General features: G+C 44.1%; 2 protein-coding genes across 5 annotated transcripts; both read left to right on the top strand.

The window, feature by feature from the left end:
• The first annotated feature begins 466 nt into the window (after positions 1-466).
• LOC103677870 (ral GTPase-activating protein subunit alpha-2-like) lies at positions 467-11,997 on the top strand. The gene is made up of 3 exons (XM_040638654.1): positions 467-709; positions 10,377-10,544; positions 11,806-11,997. Exons 1-3 carry the CDS (start codon positions 467-469, stop codon positions 11,965-11,967), a joined length of 573 nt encoding a protein of 190 aa, XP_040494588.1. The 3' UTR covers positions 11,968-11,997.
• Positions 11,998-14,785: 2,788 nt separating this feature from the next.
• LOC103677871 (ral guanine nucleotide dissociation stimulator-like) lies at positions 14,786-19,678 on the top strand. Of its 4 annotated transcripts, XM_040637931.1 has the most exons (8): positions 14,791-14,968; positions 15,607-15,822; positions 16,190-16,293; positions 17,478-17,549; positions 18,002-18,356; positions 18,689-18,721; positions 19,098-19,219; positions 19,412-19,678. In XM_040637931.1, the coding sequence occupies exons 5-8, from the start codon at positions 18,237-18,239 to the stop codon at positions 19,446-19,448; spliced, it is 312 nt and encodes a 103-aa protein (XP_040493865.1). In that variant the 5' UTR covers positions 14,791-14,968; positions 15,607-15,822; positions 16,190-16,293; positions 17,478-17,549; positions 18,002-18,236; the 3' UTR covers positions 19,449-19,678. The 4 variants fall into 4 exon arrangements, with proteins under 4 accessions (XP_040493863.1, XP_040493862.1, XP_040493864.1 ...); XM_040637929.1 differs by lacking the exon at positions 18,689-18,721 and having other exon boundaries at positions 14,786-14,968; XM_040637928.1 differs by having other exon boundaries at positions 14,786-14,968; positions 18,002-18,721.
• Positions 19,679-21,966: the final 2,288 nt, after the last annotated feature.

Genomic DNA, 21,966 nt, shown 5'->3' with positions numbered 1-21,966 from the left:
CTGAATGTACATTTTAAACTTTAATGGCCTTTAGGCCTAAATATTAAATAGTCTAACACTTTAAAATGAAAACGAAATCACTAGGAAACAAGTCACATTTTGCCATCCTGAAAAGAACAATAAGAGAGAAGACAATTATCATATGGTTTCACTCATTCATGGAACATAAGAAGTAGGAAGATCGGTAGGAGAAGAAAGGGGAAAAGAAAGGGTGGGGGGAAACAAAAGGAATGAACCATAAGAGACTATGGACTCTGGGAAACAACCTGAGGTCTTCAGAGGGGAGGGGGGTGGGGGAATGGGATAAGCTGGTGATGGGTATTAAGGAGGGCTCGTATTGCATTGTACACTGGGTGTTATTCGCAAGGAATGAGTCATGGAACTTTACATCAAAAACTAGGGATGTACTGTATGGTGATTAACATAACAAAAATATTATTATTAAAAAAAAGAAAAAGAGGTTGTAATGACTTTCTTCCAGACTGTTGGTGGTGGCGTGGGGCAAGAGAGTGTGGTGGAGCTGGATGGCAGTGGGCCTGCAGAGCAGGACAAAAACCATTCCAACAGCAGCACCTTGTCTGACCGAAGACTCAGCAACTCCAGCCTTTGTAGGATTGAAGAAGAGCACTGCCCCGTGTATGAAATGGTGCAGCGGATTCTCTTGTCAACGCGAGGTTATGTCAACTTTGTGAACGAAGTCTTTTGTCAGGTTAGTGTGTGTGTGTGTTATAAGTTCATGAAATTGAAGAGACTTTTGTTCTTGTTCTTTTGCTCATAGTACTGCAAGAAATACTATTGATGAGTTGGGCTACATTCCTGGACTGAATAATGATTCCTCTAATCCTGCTTTTAATTTGTCATGTGGAGTGTTGTGATTTTGTGTATGATTCTTTAAGATTTTGTTTTTGTAAAATTCCTACATGTGGAGGGGAAATTCTATATATGAGCAAATCATTCCAAAAATACCCTCACGTGTCAGTAAGAAACTTGAAACCCAGAGGTAGGTGGGAAGAAAACTCTTGCTGAATACTCATGAACCAATGAGCATGGCAAAGAGGAGCCCCAGGCTGGTGTTGTCCCAAGGGCCAGAGGGAGCTCTGTGAAGGCTCTGCAGATGGTTGTACTTTCCCTGCAAACACGCATGGTATGAACATGTGATTGAAGTATTTATGACGCAAGAGGAAAAAGTTGGGAGGAGAATAAGGGGAAAGTAAGTGATGACGCTGATACCGCACCCTGGTGGTGGACACTGTGGTGAGTGAAAAAGGAGGGGAAGTACAAACAAGAAAGCAGGTGCAAGTGAGGAAGAAGACGGCAGAGATAGATCAGAGGCCAGGCAACTATTAGCAGCCCTGAGCTACAACCGGGGCTGGTTCTGCCCCCCCAGGGGCATTGTCCGGAGACATTTTTGGTCATCACAACTGGAGAGAGGGCAATGCTGCTGGCATCTAGTGGGTAGTAGCCAGTGATTATCCTACAGGCATAGGACAGGGCCTGCACTCGCCCACGACAGGGAACATCAGGCCTCAAATGTTAGTTGTGCTGCTGTGGAGAAACTCTGACAGAGGAAACAGAACCCGTGGTGCAGCGGAGAAGACAGCAGACCTGTGGTGTGGGCTGGAGCCACTGGCCACCTGCATCTTGGTACCGGTGCCCTGGGAGACAGAGCCTGGCTCTTTTGTGGGTGTGTGCATGTGATGGGGACTAGCTGTTGAGTCTGGGCACACGCACAGAAGGTGAGGCCCCTGAATGGCAGACCTGTGGTCCGTGGGGAGAAGGGGAGGAGCCCTGTGCACACACGTGACCGGTGCATGCGCAGTATGAAGAGCTTTCCGAGGAGGGGCAAGACTTCTAGATAGCGATGAACCCTTTCACTTCTGAGACTGTCATTAAGGAAAAATCAACCAACAATGAAAGTCCCAGTGTAATCCACAGCAATCTGGAGGTTTTCACGTATTTTGTATTTTAGTGAATAAAAAGGTTGGACTTAAGAAAATATTAGTGTAACATTCTCACTCCCTGACTGTGTCTTCTCTGTCTCATTTCTTTGCCCCTGTTTTCTTTGACCCCAGATTCCAAGAATTGACCAAGTTCTGGGCTTGAGCCTCTTCTGCTGTAACTCCACACTTGCCTCCTTCGGGCTCGGAGCCAGCAGCCATTTGGCGTGAGACTCTCACTCAAGCTTTTTGTCTGGACCTTGCTTCTTGTTTGCACACTTGCCTTTTAAAATGCCCCCTGGTGACCTTGTCTGACATTCTAGTGGTGTCTTAATGATGACGAGGCCAGAGCTGAGCTTATTTTCTTCCCTAACATCAGCTTCTCCTCATGACTTGACCACTTGTTTAACGGGGCTCGTGTCCTTGTGTGCGTATTAATTTCAGCCCTCCCGTGCTGCTCGTCTCCAGCTCCTCCAGTGAGCCATCCCCGGACAAGCCATGCAGGGGGCTTTCTCACTCCTGCTCCCTCCTTTTCCTTTGGCCATGGTTAGCAGCATGCTCCCTGGAGCCCCACACCTGCTGTGTCATCCCTTTCTAGCCTATACTGTATATGTCATGCCACCAAAACATTGTTTTATCATAATAGTCCAGGACTTAAAAATCTACCCTAGTCTGTCCATTAACGTTGCCCTGTTGCGTTCCTGTTGTACCCACGGAAGGTACTTGGTAACCATTTAATTTGAGTTGAAGTCAGCAAGGTCATATAATTTAGGATAGAGGTCATATTCTTTATAGAGTAAAGGACTAGATCATAGTATTTCAGGCTTTGTTGATCACACAGACTCTGTTACAGCTATTTAGCTCTGTCTTTGTAGTGAGAAAGGAGACATGGACAACACATAACGAAGAAGCGTGGCTGCGTTCCCGGGGAACTTTATTTAGGAAAGTCACTTGGCAGGCTGGATTTGGATGACAGGCCATACTTTGCAGGCCCTGATCTGTAGCAATGTTTTAAGCTCTTGGATGCCAGTGCTTAGTATAAGACTGGATATGATTCACAAAGCTTATAAATTTTGCACACAAGATAATGCTAAACTGATATGGTTTTGCCTTTATTGTGTAAATTGTTAATTTATTATATGGAAAGTTTTGTTTGCATCCATTATTGACATTGCACCGCTGGCAAGAGGGTGCTCTAAATTCTGCATTCAATTTTAGTCCTCACTCCAATCTACATTCAGTTCAGAAGTAGCTTGGGCCAAGGAGATAACTGCAGACTACTTATGACCGAACTTCTGAGACATCTGTGTGCCGTGAAGCCAAAAAACATTTTATTTACACCTTCTCATTATTCTTTATCAAATCTAATTTGAAAGCACGTATGTGAAATTTAAACCGTAAATGTGCATATTAAAATACTAAGTAGAGATTCTTGAAGGGGCATGGGTTTTAACATTGCATTCTATTGCCCTCTTGTGGTCAATGATGTATTGTTCTTTTTTGGGGGGGCGGGATTTTTTTGTCTGTTCTTTTTTTTTTTAATTAATAATATTTTTTTATTCTATTATGTTAGTCACCATACAGTACATCCCTAGTTTTTGATGTAAAGTTCCATGATTCATTACTTGCGTATAACACCCAGTGCACCATGCAATACGTGCCCTCCTTAATACCCATTACCAACCTATCCCATTCCCCCATCCCCCTCCCCTTGGAAGTCCTCAGTTTGTTTCCCAGAGTCCATAGTCTCTCATGTTTCATTCCCTCTTCTGTTTACCTTCCCTTTCTTCTCCTACGGATCTTCCTGCTTCTTATGTTCCATAAATGAGTGAAACCATATGATAATTGTCTTTCTCTTTATTGTTCTTTTCAGGATGGCAAAATGTGACTTGTTTCCTAGTGATTTCGTTTTCAATTTTAAAGTGTTCAGAGACTATTTAATATTTAGGCCTAAAGGCCATTAAAGTTTAAAATGTACATTCAGGAAGCTCATGTTCTCAGTGAGGGAGGTAAGATGTGTGTGTATGCACCAGAGAACAGTGCATGATGGAGGAAGGTCAGATGTCCATGGGTGTGGTGTCGAAATAAATGCTGACAAGGGGCCCCGAGCGCAGAGAGGCTCGTGGCAGGGGCTAACTGTGCAAGTCTCCTTGGCCTGGATGGTTCGGTAGGTTGCAGGCAGTGGAAATAGATGGTAAGTGAGGGGAGACGAGGTTCAGTGGTGCTCAGGGCAGCCTCAGTTTACTGCTGCCCCCAGCAGGCAGGCTAGCAGTGAGTGGTAGAAGCTTCAGGTGGGGCAGTTCTGGTCTCGGGGTCACTCCGCTGGAAACTTGTCTTCTTACCAGTGTTTTTCCGGACTACCCGTTGTGACCATTTGTAGATCATGAAATCAACTTATCAAAAGCCAGTATTTTGGGGCGCTTGGGTGGCTCAGATGGTTAAGCAGCTGCATTTGGCTCAGGTCATGATCTCCAGGTTCTGGGATCAAGCCCCACACTGGCCTCCCAGCTCAGTGAGGAGTCTGCTTCCCCTCTCTCTCTCCCCCTGCTTGTGCTCTCTCTCTCCCAGATGAATAAATACAATCTTTAAAAAAAAGGCCAGTATTGTTTTAAAATAATGGAATAAAATAAAATAGGATGGACCGAAACATTTCAGAGTACACTGCATATTCTAAGGATTAGTATTTCTTTGTAAACCTTCTAAAACAACATTTATTATCCAAATGCATATATGCTTCCGTAAAATGTCTTACTTAGGTTATGGGTCTGAAAAGTTCAAAGCACTGCTCTAAAGGTTATTTGTCGATTATGTTGTTTTGTTGGTGTTGGTTTTGTTTTAAAAAATAACTTTATTTTTAAAAAAGTGAATGTTCATTAGACAAATAGAGTCCCAAGCCAATCACTCAAAATACTGCCATTAAGCAACCACTGTTGATGTTTGTAGAGTATCATTCCAGGTATTCCTATGTGTGTCTATTTGACTGCTGGCCTGGCTAGCTAGAGAAGCAAATAAGAGCCTGGCAGAGAGGAGATGGGTAAGGCAGGATATAAACAGAGAGCAGCCTGGCAGACAGACAGGAAGGCTTACAGAGGAGCTGATGGACATAAACAAACTGGCAGGCAGGCATAGAAGATGAGACAGGTAGGTGTAGACAGGCCAGCTGGCAGAGGTGGAAGTGAGCAGGGAGGTGTAGATGGACAGGTGCGTAGGTGCAGACAGACAGGCAGACAGAGAATTTGGCAGGCAGTTAAAGATGGACAGGCAGGCAGCTAGCCATGGATGGGTGAAGGTAAAACCAGACAGAGGTTGACTGAGGTAAAGGCAGAGACAATGGGAGGGTATGTGGAGGCACCGGGGTGGGGGTGAAGGATTGACAGGTAACTTTATGACAATGAAATCTTAATTCTTAATGATGCTTTTGTGCGTTTTTAATGAAGAGCTCTGAATTTTATTTTATTTGAATTTGACAGCAGAAAAAATAAAGAGAAACAGAATTGTAGAAATTCAAATAAACATTTCCTTTAACACAAGAAATATTAATTACCAAAATATTTATCTATAATGAGAAGATTAAAATCACATTAAGGTGGTGGCATCAGTTTTTATCCCCGATCTAACACAAAGCCTAGCTTATAATAAAGTGTTAAATATCTCATGGAATTTATTGGATACCATACTAGAAGTGAAAAAGAGAATGGTTGTATGGGTACAAAACGGTAGTAAGTGTATCAGGTGTTTATCCTTGCGATCCCAGGGCTGGCCTTTTTTGTCATTGAGTGGGTGTTTTCAAGAAGGTGTCTTGAGGCTCTAGTCCCTGAGTTCGTTTGTGATGAGGAATGTTTCCCTTTTGCTTTTCCACATGAAAAACAGTTTAACTGGGTATAATAATTTCAGATCACCCTTTCTTCCAATTAGGAATTTTCAAGTCAAAACTTTTCTAGAATTTTCAGTATGAATACCTTCAACATGTTTAAAGTAATAAAAGACAACTTGGAAATGTTTCCAGGAAACAAGAAATTATAACAAACGACTAAGCAGATTTGAATAATAAGGAAACAGAACTCCTAGAGATGAAAAAAAAAAGTAATAATTGAAATAGTAAAGGAAAACCTTAGTGGGTGAGTTTAATAGCAGGTTAGGTACAGCTGAGGACTGAATAATCAGAATGACAGACCTGAAGAAATTATCCCAAGTGTCCCCCAGAGAGACAAAGATGAAAAATATGAGAGGTTGAGACATGGAGAATACGGTGAGAAGGTAGGAAACACATATTCCATTCTTTTCTAGCCTTATTTTTTTGATCTGCTGTTCTGCAAGTTACTGAGAATATCCTACTATAACTGTGGATTGGTCTATTTTTTTTCAAAGTCTATCAGTATTTGCTATACACACACACACACACACACACACACACACACACACATATATATATATATATATATTTGAGGCAAAATTATTAGTTTCAGTATGGATTCACAAATGTCATATGTTCCTTTGAACTGATTCTTTCATCAGGAAGAATTTTTTCTCTTTAATAGTGTTTTTATTTACTTATTTTTTTTTTTTTTTGGTCTCAATGTCAGTCTTGCCTATTCTTAATATAGCTCTACCAGTTTTCTTTTGGTTAGTGTTTGCATGGTGTATCTCTCTCTTTTTACTTTCAACCTCTCTACATCCGGATGTTTTTGGCGTCCCCTTATAAATGGCAAATGGTCTTTTAATAGTTATTAAAATCGAACCTTATAATTTCTATCTTTTGATTGGAGCATTATTCCCTTTACAGTTGACATAACAACTACTGTAATGGTGTATAAGTTCACTATCTTACTTTCTGCTCTCTAATTGTATTGCTGATTGTATTGAATTCTCTCAGGCTGGTTGTTTTTAGCATCCCGTTTTTCTCTTCAAGCTTAGTGTTTTTACACTCATTTGTAATATTTTATTGTTTGCATCCCTAACTTAAAATCTAGCATTAATTTCAACTTTTACCCTGTAAGTATGCACTCCAGTTCCATTTATTCCTTCTCAGTTCATATGCCCCTGCTATGTACAGATTTGCCTCAACTCACAATGCAGTTCTGTCCCGATAAAGCCATCAGAAGTTGAAAATAGAGTAAGTCAGAAATGCATTTAATACACCTACCCTACCGAACATCATAGCTAAGCCTCACCGACCCTGAGCATGCTCAGAACATTTACTTTAGCCTACAAGTTGGGCGATCTCATCTAACACAAAGCCTAGCTTATAATAAAGTGTTAAATATCTCATGGAATTTATTGGATACCATACTGGAAGTGAAAAAGAGAATGGTTGTATGGGTACAAAACGGTAGTAAGTGTATCAGGTGTTTATCCTTGCGATCCCAGGGCTGACTGAGAGCTGTAGCCACTGCCACCGCCCAGCGCCACAAGAGAGTGTCATACTACATATCCCTAGCCCAGGAAAAGATCAAAATTCAAAGTACAGTTTCTACTGAATATGCGTGACTTTCGCACTGTCATAACGTTGAAAACTTCTGAGTTGAACTGTCCTAAGTTGAGGACCATCTGTATTTGAATTCCATATTATGAATATATTATTTATATGTGTACACATATATTATCTCTTTCATATTTATTATTTTACCCAGTTTTATTCCTTTTTATATATATTCATATATATTATCCAATTAGAGTTATCCAAATAATTACCTGTTTATTGCACTTTTATCTCTTCCTAAATCTCTGATCCAGAATTATTTTCCTTCTGCCTAAAGAATAACTTTTAGTATTTCCCTTAGGTCAGATCTCCTGGTAAAAGTTTTTCTCATTTCTGTATCTGAAAATTTCTCTATTTTGCTTTTGGTTTTGAAGTGCAGTTTTTCTGGATATTGAATTCTACCCGGGCAGCTGTTCTCTCTTTGCACATTGAATATTTGTTGCATTGTCTTTGAGAAGTCATGTGAGGTCACGTGGTAGCTCCTTTGGAGGAAATGTCTCTTTTTTCCTCTGGAAGCTTGTAAGATTTTCTGATTGTTCTTGGTTTTCAGCACTTTTACTGTAAGGTACTCTGTATTTACCCTGCTTGTTTGTGATTCTTGAGTCTGTGGATTGACATCTTTTACCAATTTTGGCAAAATTCTCGGGCATTCTCTCCTCAAATATCATTTCTGCCCTCTTTTGCTAATCTTCTTTCCTTGTGCCTCTGCAGCCAAGTATAGGAGCAGCTTTTCATTGTGTTCTTTCTCTTGCCTTCCTTTCTGAGTAGGCCGTCCTTTCGTCTCACCGTGCTTCACTCTGGGTGTTTCCTTTGGTTTTTTCATCCTGTTTTCAGCCATGTCCATTCTGTTGTCAATCCATACCCACTGAGTTTTTCATTTTGGTTATTTTATTTTTCAATTCCATTTACATTTTTTTTTGAAACTTTCTTTATCTGGATCTCCTATGTGTTTAAATTATTGTCTGGTTTTTATTGTGGTGTTGTTAATGTTGACTTCTCATATTTCTGATTTTTAATGAATATGCTACATATCATATTAACCAGACAGTTTGTACAAATCATTTGGGTTTTACTGTGACCTTATTTTCCTACAGAGAACATTTCTCTTTGCTTCTTACGAGGAGGATAACATGATATACCTTTGATTTTGGATTTGGATTACCTCATTGTCTACATTTGTCCAAACTCATCACATGGTTCACTTAACATTTGTGCATTTCCTGATTTATAAATTTTATGTAAAGTACCATAAAGAAATTTTGAACTCTAAGGAAGTGATATGCATGTTGAAATGTTTAGGGGTGAAATGTACTGATGTTTGCAGATTTCTTTGCAATGCATCAAAAATAAAATGGGTTGAAAGAAGGATAAATAGGGGTGGGTTGATAGGTATGTGGTAAGAAAATCTAGCAAATGCTAATGGTAGAATCTAGGCGGCAGTACATGGTATTCACTTTAAAGTATTTCTACTTTATTGTATGTGTGAAAATATTTGTAATACAATTTGGAACAACATTAGACTGGGACAACATTGTACTTTGTCATATTCTTCTTTGTCTTTGTTGATTGTTCTTGAGATACAAGTCAGAATATTTGTTACATTGATATGTTACCTTCTTGTTATAACACAGACTCCTCTATTCTGGAATTTGATATGACATCAATGGAAATATATATATTGCATGAATCCTTGTTACACTAAAGTCTGCCTGTCATTGGATCCTGTAGCGTGAACATTAAGGACAGTATGAAATCTCTGAATCTTGAGATTTCAAGACCTAGAATCATCGCTAACTTACTTTGTAACCTTGGGAAAATATCTCATGTGTTCTGAGCCTCAGCTTAATTTTTCATCTATGGAATGAAAACACTTCTGTAGTATTGAGTTCCTCTCTTTGTGTTTACCCCTCAGTCAGAAATATTCCTTAGAGCTAATACTCAAAAGGCAAATACATTTCTCCTTTACCGTTTTGTTTATATGTTTGGAATCTTACATTAAATCAGAAGTCTTACATGCATATGTGTAAAGAGAGTCTGTAATGTTCAAAAGTTCATGGGGTGCTCTGTGGCTCAGTCAGCTAAAGTCTGACTCTTGGTTTTGGCTCAGGCAGTGATCTCAGCATCATGGTATTGAGCCCCATGTCAGGCTCTGTGCTCAGTGCTGGAGTCTGCTTGCTCTCTCCCTCATCCTCTGCCCTTCCCCTGCTGGGCACATGCTCTCTCTCTCTCTCTCTCTCTCTCTCTCAAATAAATGTGAGAAATCGGAAAAAAGAAAGTTCACATCAATGTGCACAGTGCTACAGCTGGCCAGAGGCTCTCTCTAATGTGTTTTCTGAGAGCCACATTCACCAGCATACCAGTGAGTACAAAACACCTGGGTACAGTCTTTACTCATTGGTATGCTGGTGAATGTTGGCTCCCAGAAAGGGATGGTAAGGTGGAAGGGAGGGGCGAAAAAAGAAGGAAGGAAGAGAAACACGAAGGGGAAGAAAAAAAAAGGCTCCAATTATTAGCATTTGCCAACTTCTGTGGTGTAAATAATCCTTCCGTCACCAGCACGACATCCCTGCACATGGAGTTAGGCGGAGGTGTGACAGTTGGCTGCAGCTGGCTGCAGTAGTCTGTCTGTTGTCTTATACTCAATTTCTAATTCATTGGGTTGTATAACTGTTATTGTTTATATAGTCAATTAAAGTATCTGTGTAGGTGTGCATGTTGGCTATTTTTGTAAAAAAAATATTCAGAATACAGAAGTTATTTTTAAATTGTGTGACATTTTCTGGCCCAATTGAAAATGCCTTTTTTCTTCAGCAAGTTTGGTGTGCACAAAAATATCTGGCTCCGTATGTTTCAGAGGAAAGTCTGAACTTGGTGGTGGTGATTAGAAATGTCTGTTATGTGTCTGTTACAGTGATCTGAGCAGGTGTGGAGTTAAAGGGAGTCTTCTCTTTTTATTTTAGGCGTTTTTGTTGCCTTCCTGTGACATAGCTGTAACAAGGAAGGTAGTTCAAATCTACAGAAAGTGGATCCTCCAGGACAAACCTGTGTTCATGGAAGAGCCAGATAAAAAAGAAGCTGCCCTAGAAGATGCTGAAAAATTAGGATTTTCAGAGACTGACAGCAAAGAGGTAATACGTTGTCGCTTGTTTCAGTTGGGAGTACCCGTATTTTAGCAAAGTCTACCCGATCGGGCGAGGGTGCCAGTCAGTGGGGCACAGGCCAGCGGGGCTCTTTTATCGTAGTTGCTGCTATCCAGTTGCTGGGTTCCGTGAGGACCTGCTTCAGTGAGGCTGCTTCTGGGCTGTCTTCAGGATCATTGGTCACCTCCTTCCCCTCAGGCTAGGTCCGGCTGTGCATGGCAGCTTCGTCATTCACTGTGGCGGCAGAGTTGTTTTATGAACCATCGTATGTTCACACGTCTGCGTATGAGACTAAAAATGTCACTGCCGTATTGGTATTGACATGTTTAAACAAATAGCATTTGAGAAACTAAATTTAGAATGTTTTGGCAGTCTTGTCTTGTGCAGTGGCCTGCCCAGAGCAGCCGAAAGGACTAACCCAATAATGAGTGCTATCTCCTCTCTTAAGAAGCCTCACTTCAGGGCTGGGTGCTGTCCTTAGAGTGAGTGCTGCTGGAATGGAACTTTTCGTCCTGGTTAGGTAAAGCTAGAGGCTGGATAAACCTAAAATGACACAGTGGGATCTCTTCCTGAAACAAAATATCTGTCATATTTCTATTTCTGGCATGCTGTTTTGAAACTAGTCTGAGAAATTATTTTTTTTAAGATTTTTATTTATTTATGTGACAGAGAGACAGCCAGCGAGAGAGGGAACATAGCAGGGGAGTGGGAGAGGAAGAAGCAGGCTCCCAGCGGAGGAGCCTGATGTGGGACTCGATCCCGGAACACCGGGATCATTCTCTGAGCCGAAGGCAGACGCTTAAGGACTGCGCTACCCAGGCGCCCCTGAGAAATTATTTCTAAAAGTGGGTGTTGCAGCAATTAACAACAAACATTTAAAACTATTTGTAATCAAAGGCATATCACTTTTAAATATCTGTATTAATTCCATAATTTTTGATTTTTTAATATTGGTGACATCATTTTAATAACTGGTCATGAGGTCAAAATGAATAGATAAGCAAATGGAATTTATCACACATTTTAAAGGTCTGTTTTAGAGACTCATTCAGTCACTGGACCTGTGTTTATTTCTTCAGCACATACTAAACACTAGGCACTGTTTGAGGTGCTGGAGGTGGTGAACAAAATGGAAAAAAGACTCGCCCTTCTAAAACCCATATTCTCATGAATTTTGGTGAGTGTAAGGAATTAAATATGTGAACATGTACTTCTTCCCCCTCCATTAACTGGTTTTTATCTTCTAAAGACCTCATCTGATGGTTCCCGTCATAAGCGATCTTCCAGTTGGGGACGAACATACTCCTTCACGAGTGCAGTGAGCAGAGGATGTGTGACGGAAGAAGAAAATAAGAACATGAAAGCCGGGGCTCAGGCTATGCTGCAGGTACGTGGCTGGCTGGAAACATAAAGACCTCCAGTTGGAGTCCATTTGAACATTTTGTTTATTGTGATAGCATCATTAAAGTATGGTGATATTTTTATCTACCTGTATGTAAACAGCTCTTAAGTTCTCATTCTGAGTTTTCTTCCTGACTGCTCATCTTCAGTTTGTAAAGATTCTTTTCTAGTCGAAGGAGACCTATGAGCTGGTTGCAGGTTTTTGAGAGGGATTATTACGCAGTGAACGTGAAATGACCGAGATCCAAATCTTAAAAAGTATCTCCTGAACACCTATGGGGAGTTAGTCCGTCATCTGGACTCTAATTTGCAAGACAAGCATGGTGATTATATAATCCCATAAAGAATATTCTTCTTAAAAATTGCCTGTTTGATGATAAATGCTCTACTTTTTAAATCTTTATCTGTATGAATATATAAAATAGAACCAGTGCCATCTGGGAACATTGGAAAGAACAACTTTGGCTGATCACTTAATCTTCCCAGACCTCAGGATTTTACCTCAAAAATGGAGATTGGGAGATTGATTACCTCTTGGCTTCCATCTAGGTGGAAGGTTGTTAGGACTCTAAGTGAAAACACAGAATGCCTCTTTTTCCCCTGCTCCCTGGCGCCCACCCTCTACCCCATATCCACCTGAGGTAGCATAGGCATAGCTTGCCTGTTGCCCAGTTTTCAATGACATGCTTTTGTCATCCGTCTCTCAGTAGGATTTCTCGTCATGGTATCCTTTTTGCTTTCAGGTTCATTAGCAGTTTAATACTCTGTAACTATTGAATTTTCTCATTTTTCAGTGAAAATCAGCAAATAATTTCAAATCAACTTTAAACAAAATGAAGATGATTTTACTTGAGTAGCTTCAAAGAATTCCGGTGCCAGTTGTTAGGAAAATCCGTGCCCTCACCAGAGAAGTGCATGCCGGAGTCCCTAGCCTATGTCCCTTGGTATTCCTTGTCCTCCAAGTGGATTGCCATATGCCATCCTCAGCCTTCCTACTGCCCGTATCTCCCTAGGTTCAGGAGAGTGTTAATTTGTTTTCTGAAAGGATAAGTTACATCGACTTGGCCAAGCCAAGAAAAAATATTTTCCACTTGATTGTAGCACAACAGTGTTCAAAAATGTTTAGTTTGGATTATAATAGCTGTTTTTGTTCTCTTTGTATCCAGTATCTTTGGTCCTTTCCTTGGTTCATTAGGAAAAAGTGGCCAAGTACAGGTTGAATAAGCTAGTATTCTTCTCCAGTTGCTGTTGAGAGGTACAATTTGGACGTATTAATTTCTTTTTTATTTTTACCTTAACCAGTACTGACATGGTAGTAAGTAATATTCATGGAGTTGGCATTTTGATCTTTTTTTAAAAAGAAAATGAACGGAGTATATAATATATGAAGACTCCTCACTTGTACTTGGGACTATGCAAAGTTTCAAATTCACATCAAGAAACCAAATACCTTGAGTGAAAGATCTGTGTTGCAGCAGATCTTCTATGCCATACATCTTCCAAAACCATGGCCGCGAGGGGCACCTGGGTGGCTCAGTCGGTTAAGCCTCTGACTCTTGATCTCTCAGCTCAGGTCTTGATCTCAGTCAGGGTAGTAAAAAAATAAAATGGCCACTAAAATTATACTAAAACTGCTATAGTTGGTTAGTCAGAAAGTTCTTTGTTTTCCTTTTTCCCACTTGAAAGCTAGTAAAGTCTTCACAATTGCTGTTATCATCTGTTACCAATTATTACAGTGCTTATTTAGTAATTCTTTCTAGAAAAGTAGGCCCTGACACCTTTTTAATCTTGCACAAGATAATCTTAGAGGCTGTCAATATTTAAATTCACCCACTTGACTTTTGAGCATGTTTATTTTAATTTCTTCAGTCCGTTTGTGCATCTATTTTAAGATGTTGTGTTGATAGATTTCATTCCCAGGTGAGCCAGAGAATTCTGTTTGTTCCCAGATCCTTTGAATTTGTACTGCTGAACACAAGGGAGACTTAAGAAGGCATAGGATCTAGGTAGATGGTACCCATCCACCTTCATCACCAGACTGACAACTCAGTCTCCTAAACTGAAGGGTCACTGGTGTCGTCTGTAGTGCCCCTAAGCAGTCACTTACGACTACGTAACAGGCCACATCTGTGCGTCTCACCATTTTCTACTGAAACATCCCTGACAGGAATGGACAGTGAACTTGTACCCCAAAGGTCTGAGGTAGAGTGTAGAGCTGTTGGCTGGTCATCTAAGTTTTTTTAAATCTGATTTTATCTCAAGAATTCACTTAGGTTTTATATCCTACTGCCTAATATCGTTCTCCTAGTCAAGGTATATGCACCTGGAAGCTATGTACTGTTGACCATGTGGCCTTGCCGGTTTCCTGCCTCCCTACAGCTACTAGAGATCTGCGCCCGTGTTGGGTGGTGCTGGCCGTGCTTCCTACCTGCAAAGTTCATGTGCTGGGAGATTCCACAGCAATCAGATGGTTTTTCCCAGCCACTGTCTGACCACTGCTCCTCTTCCTCTCCCCGTCCCCGACCCCAAAATTTCTCACCCAGAAGCCTCAGGAACCTGGGTGTGAAAACGACCCATAGGTGGCAGCCACCAGCACATTACCTGTGCAGAAATCTCTGTCTCGGTCTCTTATCTCCTGTATTTCTCTTGGATCCTTGACCACTCATTTGAAATACTTGACCAGAGCTCTAGGAGAGGAAAGCAGAGAAGTGATACCTAATTTTGCAACAAGAGAAGCTGCCGATTATATACAGTTGGATTTATGAAATCTGCTGAGTAACACAGGCTGTGCAATGAATGATAAGGAAGTCAGCCTTTAGATTATTTTTCTTGTCTTATCCTTTATCAGGCTGTGTTCTATTCTCCGAAAGGAGCCACCGTGGGGAGATCCTGTTCTCTCAGCTGGCGGAGCCACCCGGATGTGGCCGAGCCAGTGCGATCGAGGAGCGCCACCACATCTGGGGCACCGGGAGCTGAGAAAGCAAGAAATATTGTTCGCCAGGATACAACTGGTAAACGTTTATTTAAGTGCTTCTGTGAGGTCCAGTTGCTATCTAAGATGGATTTATAGGAATAAAATGTTTTAAAAGCTTTAAAATTCGACTCAGAACATAAATACATGGCCTTTTATTAAGTAGGATGTTTCTGTATCTTTTAATTGTCTCTTCTGTTCTCTTCAAATCTGTTTTTGATACTTATTTCTGAATCATTCATTGTGAAAAAGAACTTGAGCTGTCACTACTGAGTGAGATATATGTGCAAAAGAGAGAAAATAGATATTTTGTTAGAAGCCTAAAACAAATAGATTCTCAGTAATCGCACAGCTGCATCATGTTGTTGAGCAGCGTGAATCTTAGTGTGGCGCTGTTCCAACACAGAAAAAGAGAATAATGCACATAGTTTGCAGGACTGGAGGGGGATATTGAAGTGCCTTGCTTCTGTTGGGAAGTGGAGCTTTACATGCCTGGGGCTGTTGTCCTTCTACCCTGTTCCCTCAGTGAAAAACAATGGAATGAAATCCACGGTCTCCAACCAGGCTCAGTTCAGATTCTCAGCTCCCCGGGGTCCAGCTCTGACCTGTAACCCCTACGTAGGACATGAGTCTTGCATGGGAAATGGCTAGGTGAACAAAGGTCCCCCTGTTCTCTAGGAGCTGTTCAAGAAGCTGCTGCCCCATCAGTGCCTGGGCTCCATCTGGTCCAAGCGCAATAAGCCTGGCAGTGAGCACCTGGCACCCACAGTCCGGGCCACTGTCGCCCAGTTCAACGGTGTGGCCAAGTGTGTCATCACCACCTGCCTTGGCAACCCAAGCATGACAGCCCGGGACAGGGCCATGGTGGTGAAACACTGGATCAAGGTGACCAAGGTATGCAATGGGAAGCCCAGCTGAGGTGCTCTCCTGAGCCTCGGGCACTGTTCTTCCCTTTATCAGGTCTCAGGGTTGAAGGCCCTGGTCTTTGCCCTAGGGACTTTGCCCTAGGCTCTTCCGTCCAGGGGCATGCTGACCTCGACTTGCATGGCCCCATGCTGGGATGCTTGGTTTCCTTCCTTGGAGTGAGGTAAAATCCTTTGTCTCTCAGCAGTGGGACTCTCTGGGCCTCACGTGTGCCCTTCGGCAGGTCCCTGGACAGAGGCTTCCTCCAGCAGGAGTGCTTTCCCCAAGGGGGACTGAAGCTTGAGAGCCAATTGGGCGCCAGCTCCCCATGTGACAGCTCATTCTCTTCCCTCCCCAGGCCTGTCAAATCCTGCAGAACTACTACTCCCTGAATGCCATCGTCTCGGCTCTGCAGACTGTCTCAATATACCACCTCAAGAAGACATGGGAGAAAGTTTCCAGGTGAGACGGTCTCTCTGCATGGACGGACCAGGATGGATGAGGGATCTCCCAGAGGCCTGTCCTCTTCCCCCTCAGCCAGCTTGGACCTCCTGGGAAGCAGCAATCCCTGACTACAGGACCTGGGCTGGCAGGCGGGTCTCTCAGCCTCCCTGGAGAATAGGCCACCATGTCTCCTGCTTTAGAAATCAGTTTTGCCAAATGTCCCACATGGGGCTGAGCTGCTTTAAATCTTTTCACGTGTTTCCTTGACAGCCACTAAGCTCTCTGCCCAATTGAAACCAAAATTGACCAAAACAGAGCTGCTCAATTAATATGGGAATGGAGTCATAGGATGACCTACATCAGAGCTCTCTCCCATGTCCTACAAAGACCTTAGTGCTCAGAGGAACCCAGAGAAAACTGTTATCCAGGCAATTTGACACTTTGGCGTTCTCAAAGAAAAGGCACTCGCACTCAACCCTGCCACGTTATTCGTCCATTGATCCTGCCTCCCTTGCCTCTGTTCAGGAAGCCATTGAAGATCTTTCAAAAGCTGTGCAGCAAGGACACCACACAGGGCAGGAAACTAGTCATCAAGGTAGCATGGAAGGTGCAGGTCTGGAAAGAGAAGAAGGGTGTGAGGGAACAGGGTCCTGCATGGATGAAATAGGGAATGGCCTGAAGCATTCCTTGGAGAGGGGAAGCCTTTGGCATGAATGTGGTGACAGGCTGGGGTGAAGATTCCGTTGGGGGTGGAACAACCAGGTGCTGCTCAACCAGATTCCCTAGCCTAGACACCCTGTCTCTCTGTGTCAACAGCTAGTCCAGATGGACACCTGTACAAACCTTGAAAGCCCAGAGGACAGGGCTCTGCTCAGTGATGGGGTTGGGATGGGTTGAGGGCCACAACAATAATGATAGTAATACGATACTGAGTCCTCAGGAGACGATGGGAGGTAGGTAGAATTCTCACTTTTCCTGATGAGAAAACAGGCTCAGGGAGGCCAGGCTGCAAGCTCAGGGTCACACATGGAGTGAATGTTGGAGCTGAGATTTTTCTAGAATCACTCATGGCATGCTTAAGGATAATGTTTATCAGTATCAGTATGAGTTAAGTCAGATGTCTAGGGTCTGAATTAAAAGATGGTGGGGGCAAGTGGACTGAGGGTATTACGGTCTCAAGGATCTTGTCCTTGGCCCTACAGGAGCAACCATCTAATAAATCTGCCACCCTGGTGATGGCCCTCCGGAGAGCCCAGAAGAGGATGCAGAAGAAGGTGAGTGTGCCTGAGGCCCAGGGCCTCCAACATCAGAGGAGGAGGGCTCCTCCCTGAGGGCTGGAAGCCTCCCAAAAAGGAAAGATCAGGAAGGGGGGGCCTTCCAACTCCAGCTGCGGCTCTTGTGGCCACAGCACTACAATTCTTATTTCAAAGGGACCAGGAGGAGGGTCTAGAAAGGTCCATAGAGAATGGGTTTTGCGGGTGGGGAGGGACCGACCTAGTGCTACATTCCCTGTGATTTTCTAAAAGCAGGCCCTGGAGGTGATTAGGAAGAGTATGATGTTCTTGGAGGGTGAGGGGAAAGGGAATTGAGGGGAGACTGCTAAGGGTCCTAGGCTGCTCCATGTGGGAAACTGGGGTGGGCCAGGAGGCTGCAGCATTTTCAGGGGAGGGTCCCTGTGGGCACCAGAGAGCAGGGACTCATCCCAACCCTCCCCCTCATGACACAGGGTGTTGTCCCCTAACTTGGCACTTTCCTCACTGAACTGGTGATGCTGGATATTGCAATGGAGGACTATCTGGAGGTGGGTGAGCCTGAGGATTGTGGGGGAGGGACCAGAATCCGGAGGTTTGGGAGCAGAGCGCCCCTGTACTGAGCCCTGAGCTCTCAGGACTCGGCAAACCTCCCCTCATGACAGCCTCACGGCTACCCTGTGAGCCTGGGGGCTGTTGCCCATCTCAGGGATGAGTGAGGGGAGGCTGCAGTTAGGACACTGCTCCTGGTGCTCAAGACTGGTGAAGCAGCAGAGCTTCCTGAAGGCAAAGCTGCATGAGGTCTGTCTGAGTGGACCTCAGCCTCCCCCGGTGAGTTTGCCCGTGGGGGGAGAATGAAGTCAGGACCCTCCACGTCAGCAAGCACCTCAGTAGCCGCAGCAGCCCCTTCCTGCCTGAGGCTTCGGCCTCCCCTACTGTCTTCCGAGAGGGTGGTGCTGCAGGGTCCCGACCTGTAGCCAGTCCATCTGCCCCATGTCCTCCTTTCTCTGGACCCCAGAGCCTGGCCTAGATCCCAGGCCCGCTATCTGTGTATGCACGGCCCCCTCACGGGTCCTGGCCATGGTGCAGCATGAGAAGGGATGGGAATCAAGTGCTCCTAAGAACCAGGGGCCTCATTCTGATGGACTTTGTCTGCATTCCAGGGGAATGAGATCAACCACCAGAAAAGAAATAAGGTGAGCATATGTGGCGCTTCCCGCAGGGAAGGGTAGGGAGTGGGCCTCAGAGATGTCCCTGGGAAGAACATTGCTTGGCTCCATCCCCTCCACCTCACATTTCCTGGGATCCCTTGAGAAGAAAGCAGTGCAAGTCCCATCCCGTTAGGAGATGGGGACAGAGCATGGCATCCAGGAGAACTTCCCGGAGGAGGGGCTACTGATACTCACCTCTGAGAACAGGTGGAGACCGGATGAATCTGCAGGCAGGAGGGTGGCCATGTGTGCCAGGACCTGGGATAGGTCCCCGGTCCCGCTGCTCAACCCTCACCAGGCCCTGCAGCTCCCCCCCCCCACCCAGGCTCCCTATGCATCCTGTGCTTCTCTCTCTGCTCAGGAATACCAAGTCATGACGGACATCATGCTGCTCCAGGTGGCTGCCGAGAATTACACCCTAGAGCCCGAGGATCCTTTTTGGGCCTGGTTCCAGGCTATGGAGCCGCTCAGCGAGGCTGAGAGGTGAGGCCCATCAGGAGCTGGGTCGGTGAGGTTCGGGGTGGACTCTTTCTGCTGGCCACTCCTGGGATCCTCCTTCCCTGGGCAGCCTCAGGCCTTGTTGCCGGGGCGCCAGACTCCAGCTGTGGGCAAACACTGGCAGGGACTCTTGAATGGAAGCTCCTGGGCAACTCACAGGTGTCCCTCTGTCCTTAGCTACACCCTGTCCTGCCAGCTGGAGCCCCGGTCCTAGCTGGTCAGCAGCACTCAAGAAGGAGAAGAACTGGCCGCAGTCAACCTCAGGGCTGAGCAAGTGTCCAGTGGCCCTGCAGGGATTCCTCAGCAGCTGCATCCTTGTGCCCATTTTCTCCACACCCCTTCCCCCCATCTATTTCCTTATGTAGGGGGCACCATTTAGTTGTTTTAAATAGTACCGTGATAGATTTGCATGTTAGGAGATTAAAGCCCTTGTTTTGTTTTAGAGCCCAGGTGTGTGGTTTGGGTCTTTTACTTCCTGCAGTAATGGAAAACTTGCACAGACTCTCATATTCGTTCCTGACCTAGGAAATCTTCCAGAGTCATCAGCTACTGTATGTGGGAGGAAGGAGAAGTGCCAGCCCTTCTCCCTAGCCACTGGAGGGCACCCCCAAATCCCCCTTACTCAGAGCACGGGTCCATTTCAGTCAGTGAATTTGGGCAAACAGCAGAGACAGCCCCTCAGAACTCCTGAGATTTAGAGGTTGTAGGGACTTTCCTAAGAATAGCAACAACTACTGAAATGGGAGTCTTTAAGACTTCCACTCCCCAGAACTCCTTCCTGCCCCAGCACAGGGGTTGCCTTTCTCTGCTCTAAGGCCTGGAAGACTGTGTCCTGCTTCTTCTATTGAGGTGCTTTTTAGTTTTTTTGTTTGGTTTTGTTTTGCCCCATTATTTGGAACTTGTAGTATTCTAGTTCAATCTCTGGAACTGCGTCAGCTCGTAGTGGGGAAAAACATGTAAGGAGATCAAATCCTGCATGTGAAGGGGACAAAGCCAGAGGAAGATAATTTGCAGATGGACTCAGGGCAGGCAGGACTTTCCAGCCTCAGTCTCCCCGTTGGCCGTTTACCAACTTTGGAATCTTTCTGGGATTCTTGTCAATGATCTCTGGATTCCCTTTCCTGCTTGTTTTGTGTGTTGGGAGAAGATGGGAGGGGTACCTTAAAGGGCACACCTGAGCCTGGTTCCATGAACATCTATGCTGACCTAGGAGCCAGGATTTCCAGCCTTCGTGCATCTCCTTATGCGGTTCTTCTGAAGCAGCAGTTCCCTCCAGGCCCCAGGCTCTGCGTCCGATCCATGGTAGCCACTGTTCCCTGGCTGGCATCTGGTGGATCAGGGATGGGTTCTCTCTTGCCAGGATAATGGGTCATATCCTTTTTTTTTGAAGTTTTTTTTAATTTATTTGACAAAGAGCGATAGTAAGAGATTGAACACAAGCAAGGGGAGTGTGAGAGGGAGAAGGAGGCTTCCATTTGAGCAGTGAGTCTCATGCAGTGCTGCATTCCAGGACCCTGTGATCATGACCTGAGCTGAAGGCAGAAACTTAAAGGCAGAGCCACCATGGTGCCCCATGGGCCATATCCTTGACCAGAGAAACCCCACACACTCCTTGCTGGCCAAGGGGATTTTAGGTCCATGTTGTTCTGAAGTCCATGTTCTCAAACATTCTCTAGTTTACACACTCAGTCTCAGTTTGCACACTTAGACCAACTTCTCTGAAACTAGGTACTCAGCTCGAGCCTGCAGACCTACTGGGTCCCCTGCACATTGAAAGAGAGCAGATGAGAAGCATCTAGCATGCAAGTGGTTGCCAAAACAAAGCAGGGTTAGGGATACTTCTATCAGACAAAACAGAATGTAAAAAAAAGAGTGTAGTAAGGCAGAAAGAAGGACACTGTGTCATAATCATGGAGACAATGCAACAAGAAGATAGAACAATTTTAAATATTTAGACACCCATCATAGGAGGACCCAAATACATAAAACAGGTAATAAAAAACAGCAGGCAACTAATTGACTGTAATGCAATACAGTAGGGGTTCTAACACCCCACTTCTATTAATGTGGACTTGATCCAAAATGAAAATCAACAAGGAAACAGTGGCTTTGGGTGATGCACTGCTTTTAACAGACGCATGCAGAGCATCCCGTCCTAAAACAGCAGAACACTCATTCCGTTTGCGTGCACATGAAACGTCCTCCAGAACAGATCACTATTAGGCCACAGAACAAGTCTCCACTAATTAAAAAGATGGAAATCATAGCATGCATCTTTTCTGACCACAATGCTATGGACTAGAAATCAACCACAAGAAAACACCAGGGAAGACCATGAATACATGGAGGTCAAAGAACATTCTCCCAAACGATTAGTGATTCAAGCAGGAATTCTAAGATGAAGTAAAAATTAAATGGAAGTAAAGAACAACGATAAGACATGGGTCCCAAAACTTTGGGATACAACAAAAGTGAATCTTAGAGGACGGGTTACAGCAATACAGAAGCAAGAACAATCTCCCATCCCATCACCTGACACAAAGGGATCTAGCATAAGAACAGCAGAGAGCTCTAGAGCAGGGGATCAGCCTTGGCGAGTTGGTACTCTTTTTTTTTTTAATGATTTTTTATTATATTATGTTAGTCACCATACAGTACATCCCCGGTTTCCAATGTAAGGCTCGATGATTCATTAGTTGCGTATAACACCCAGTGCACCATGCAATACGTGC

This window comes from Ursus maritimus, unplaced genomic scaffold (genome assembly GCF_017311325.1).
Source record: "Ursus maritimus isolate PB19 unplaced genomic scaffold, ASM1731132v1 scaffold_22, whole genome shotgun sequence".
NCBI lineage: Eukaryota > Metazoa > Chordata > Mammalia > Carnivora > Ursidae > Ursus > Ursus maritimus.
This window is presented reverse-complemented; position numbering and strand designations above follow the sequence as displayed.

What these genes read in the sequence shown, in the direction of transcription:
- LOC103677870 (XM_040638654.1), top strand. Translation starts at nt 467, where the DNA reads ATGACTTTCTTCCAGACTGTTGGTGGTGGCGTGGGGCAAGAGAGTGTG. An exon ending in TGAACGAAGTCTTTTGTCAG is followed by an intron (nt 710 to 10,376) that starts GTTAGTGTGTGT and finishes TTTTTATTTTAG; the next exon opens with GCGTTTTTGTTGCCTTCCTG. An exon ending in CAGAGACTGACAGCAAAGAG is followed by an intron (nt 10,545 to 11,805) that starts GTAATACGTTGT and finishes TATCTTCTAAAG; the next exon opens with ACCTCATCTGATGGTTCCCG.
- LOC103677871 (XM_040637930.1), top strand. Translation starts at nt 14,876, where the DNA reads ATGTGGCCGAGCCAGTGCGATCGAGGAGCGCCACCACATCTGGGGCAC. An exon ending in TGTTCGCCAGGATACAACTG is followed by an intron (nt 14,969 to 15,606) that starts GTAAACGTTTAT and finishes CCTGTTCTCTAG; the next exon opens with GAGCTGTTCAAGAAGCTGCT. An exon ending in ACTGGATCAAGGTGACCAAG is followed by an intron (nt 15,823 to 16,189) that starts GTATGCAATGGG and finishes TTCCCTCCCCAG; the next exon opens with GCCTGTCAAATCCTGCAGAA.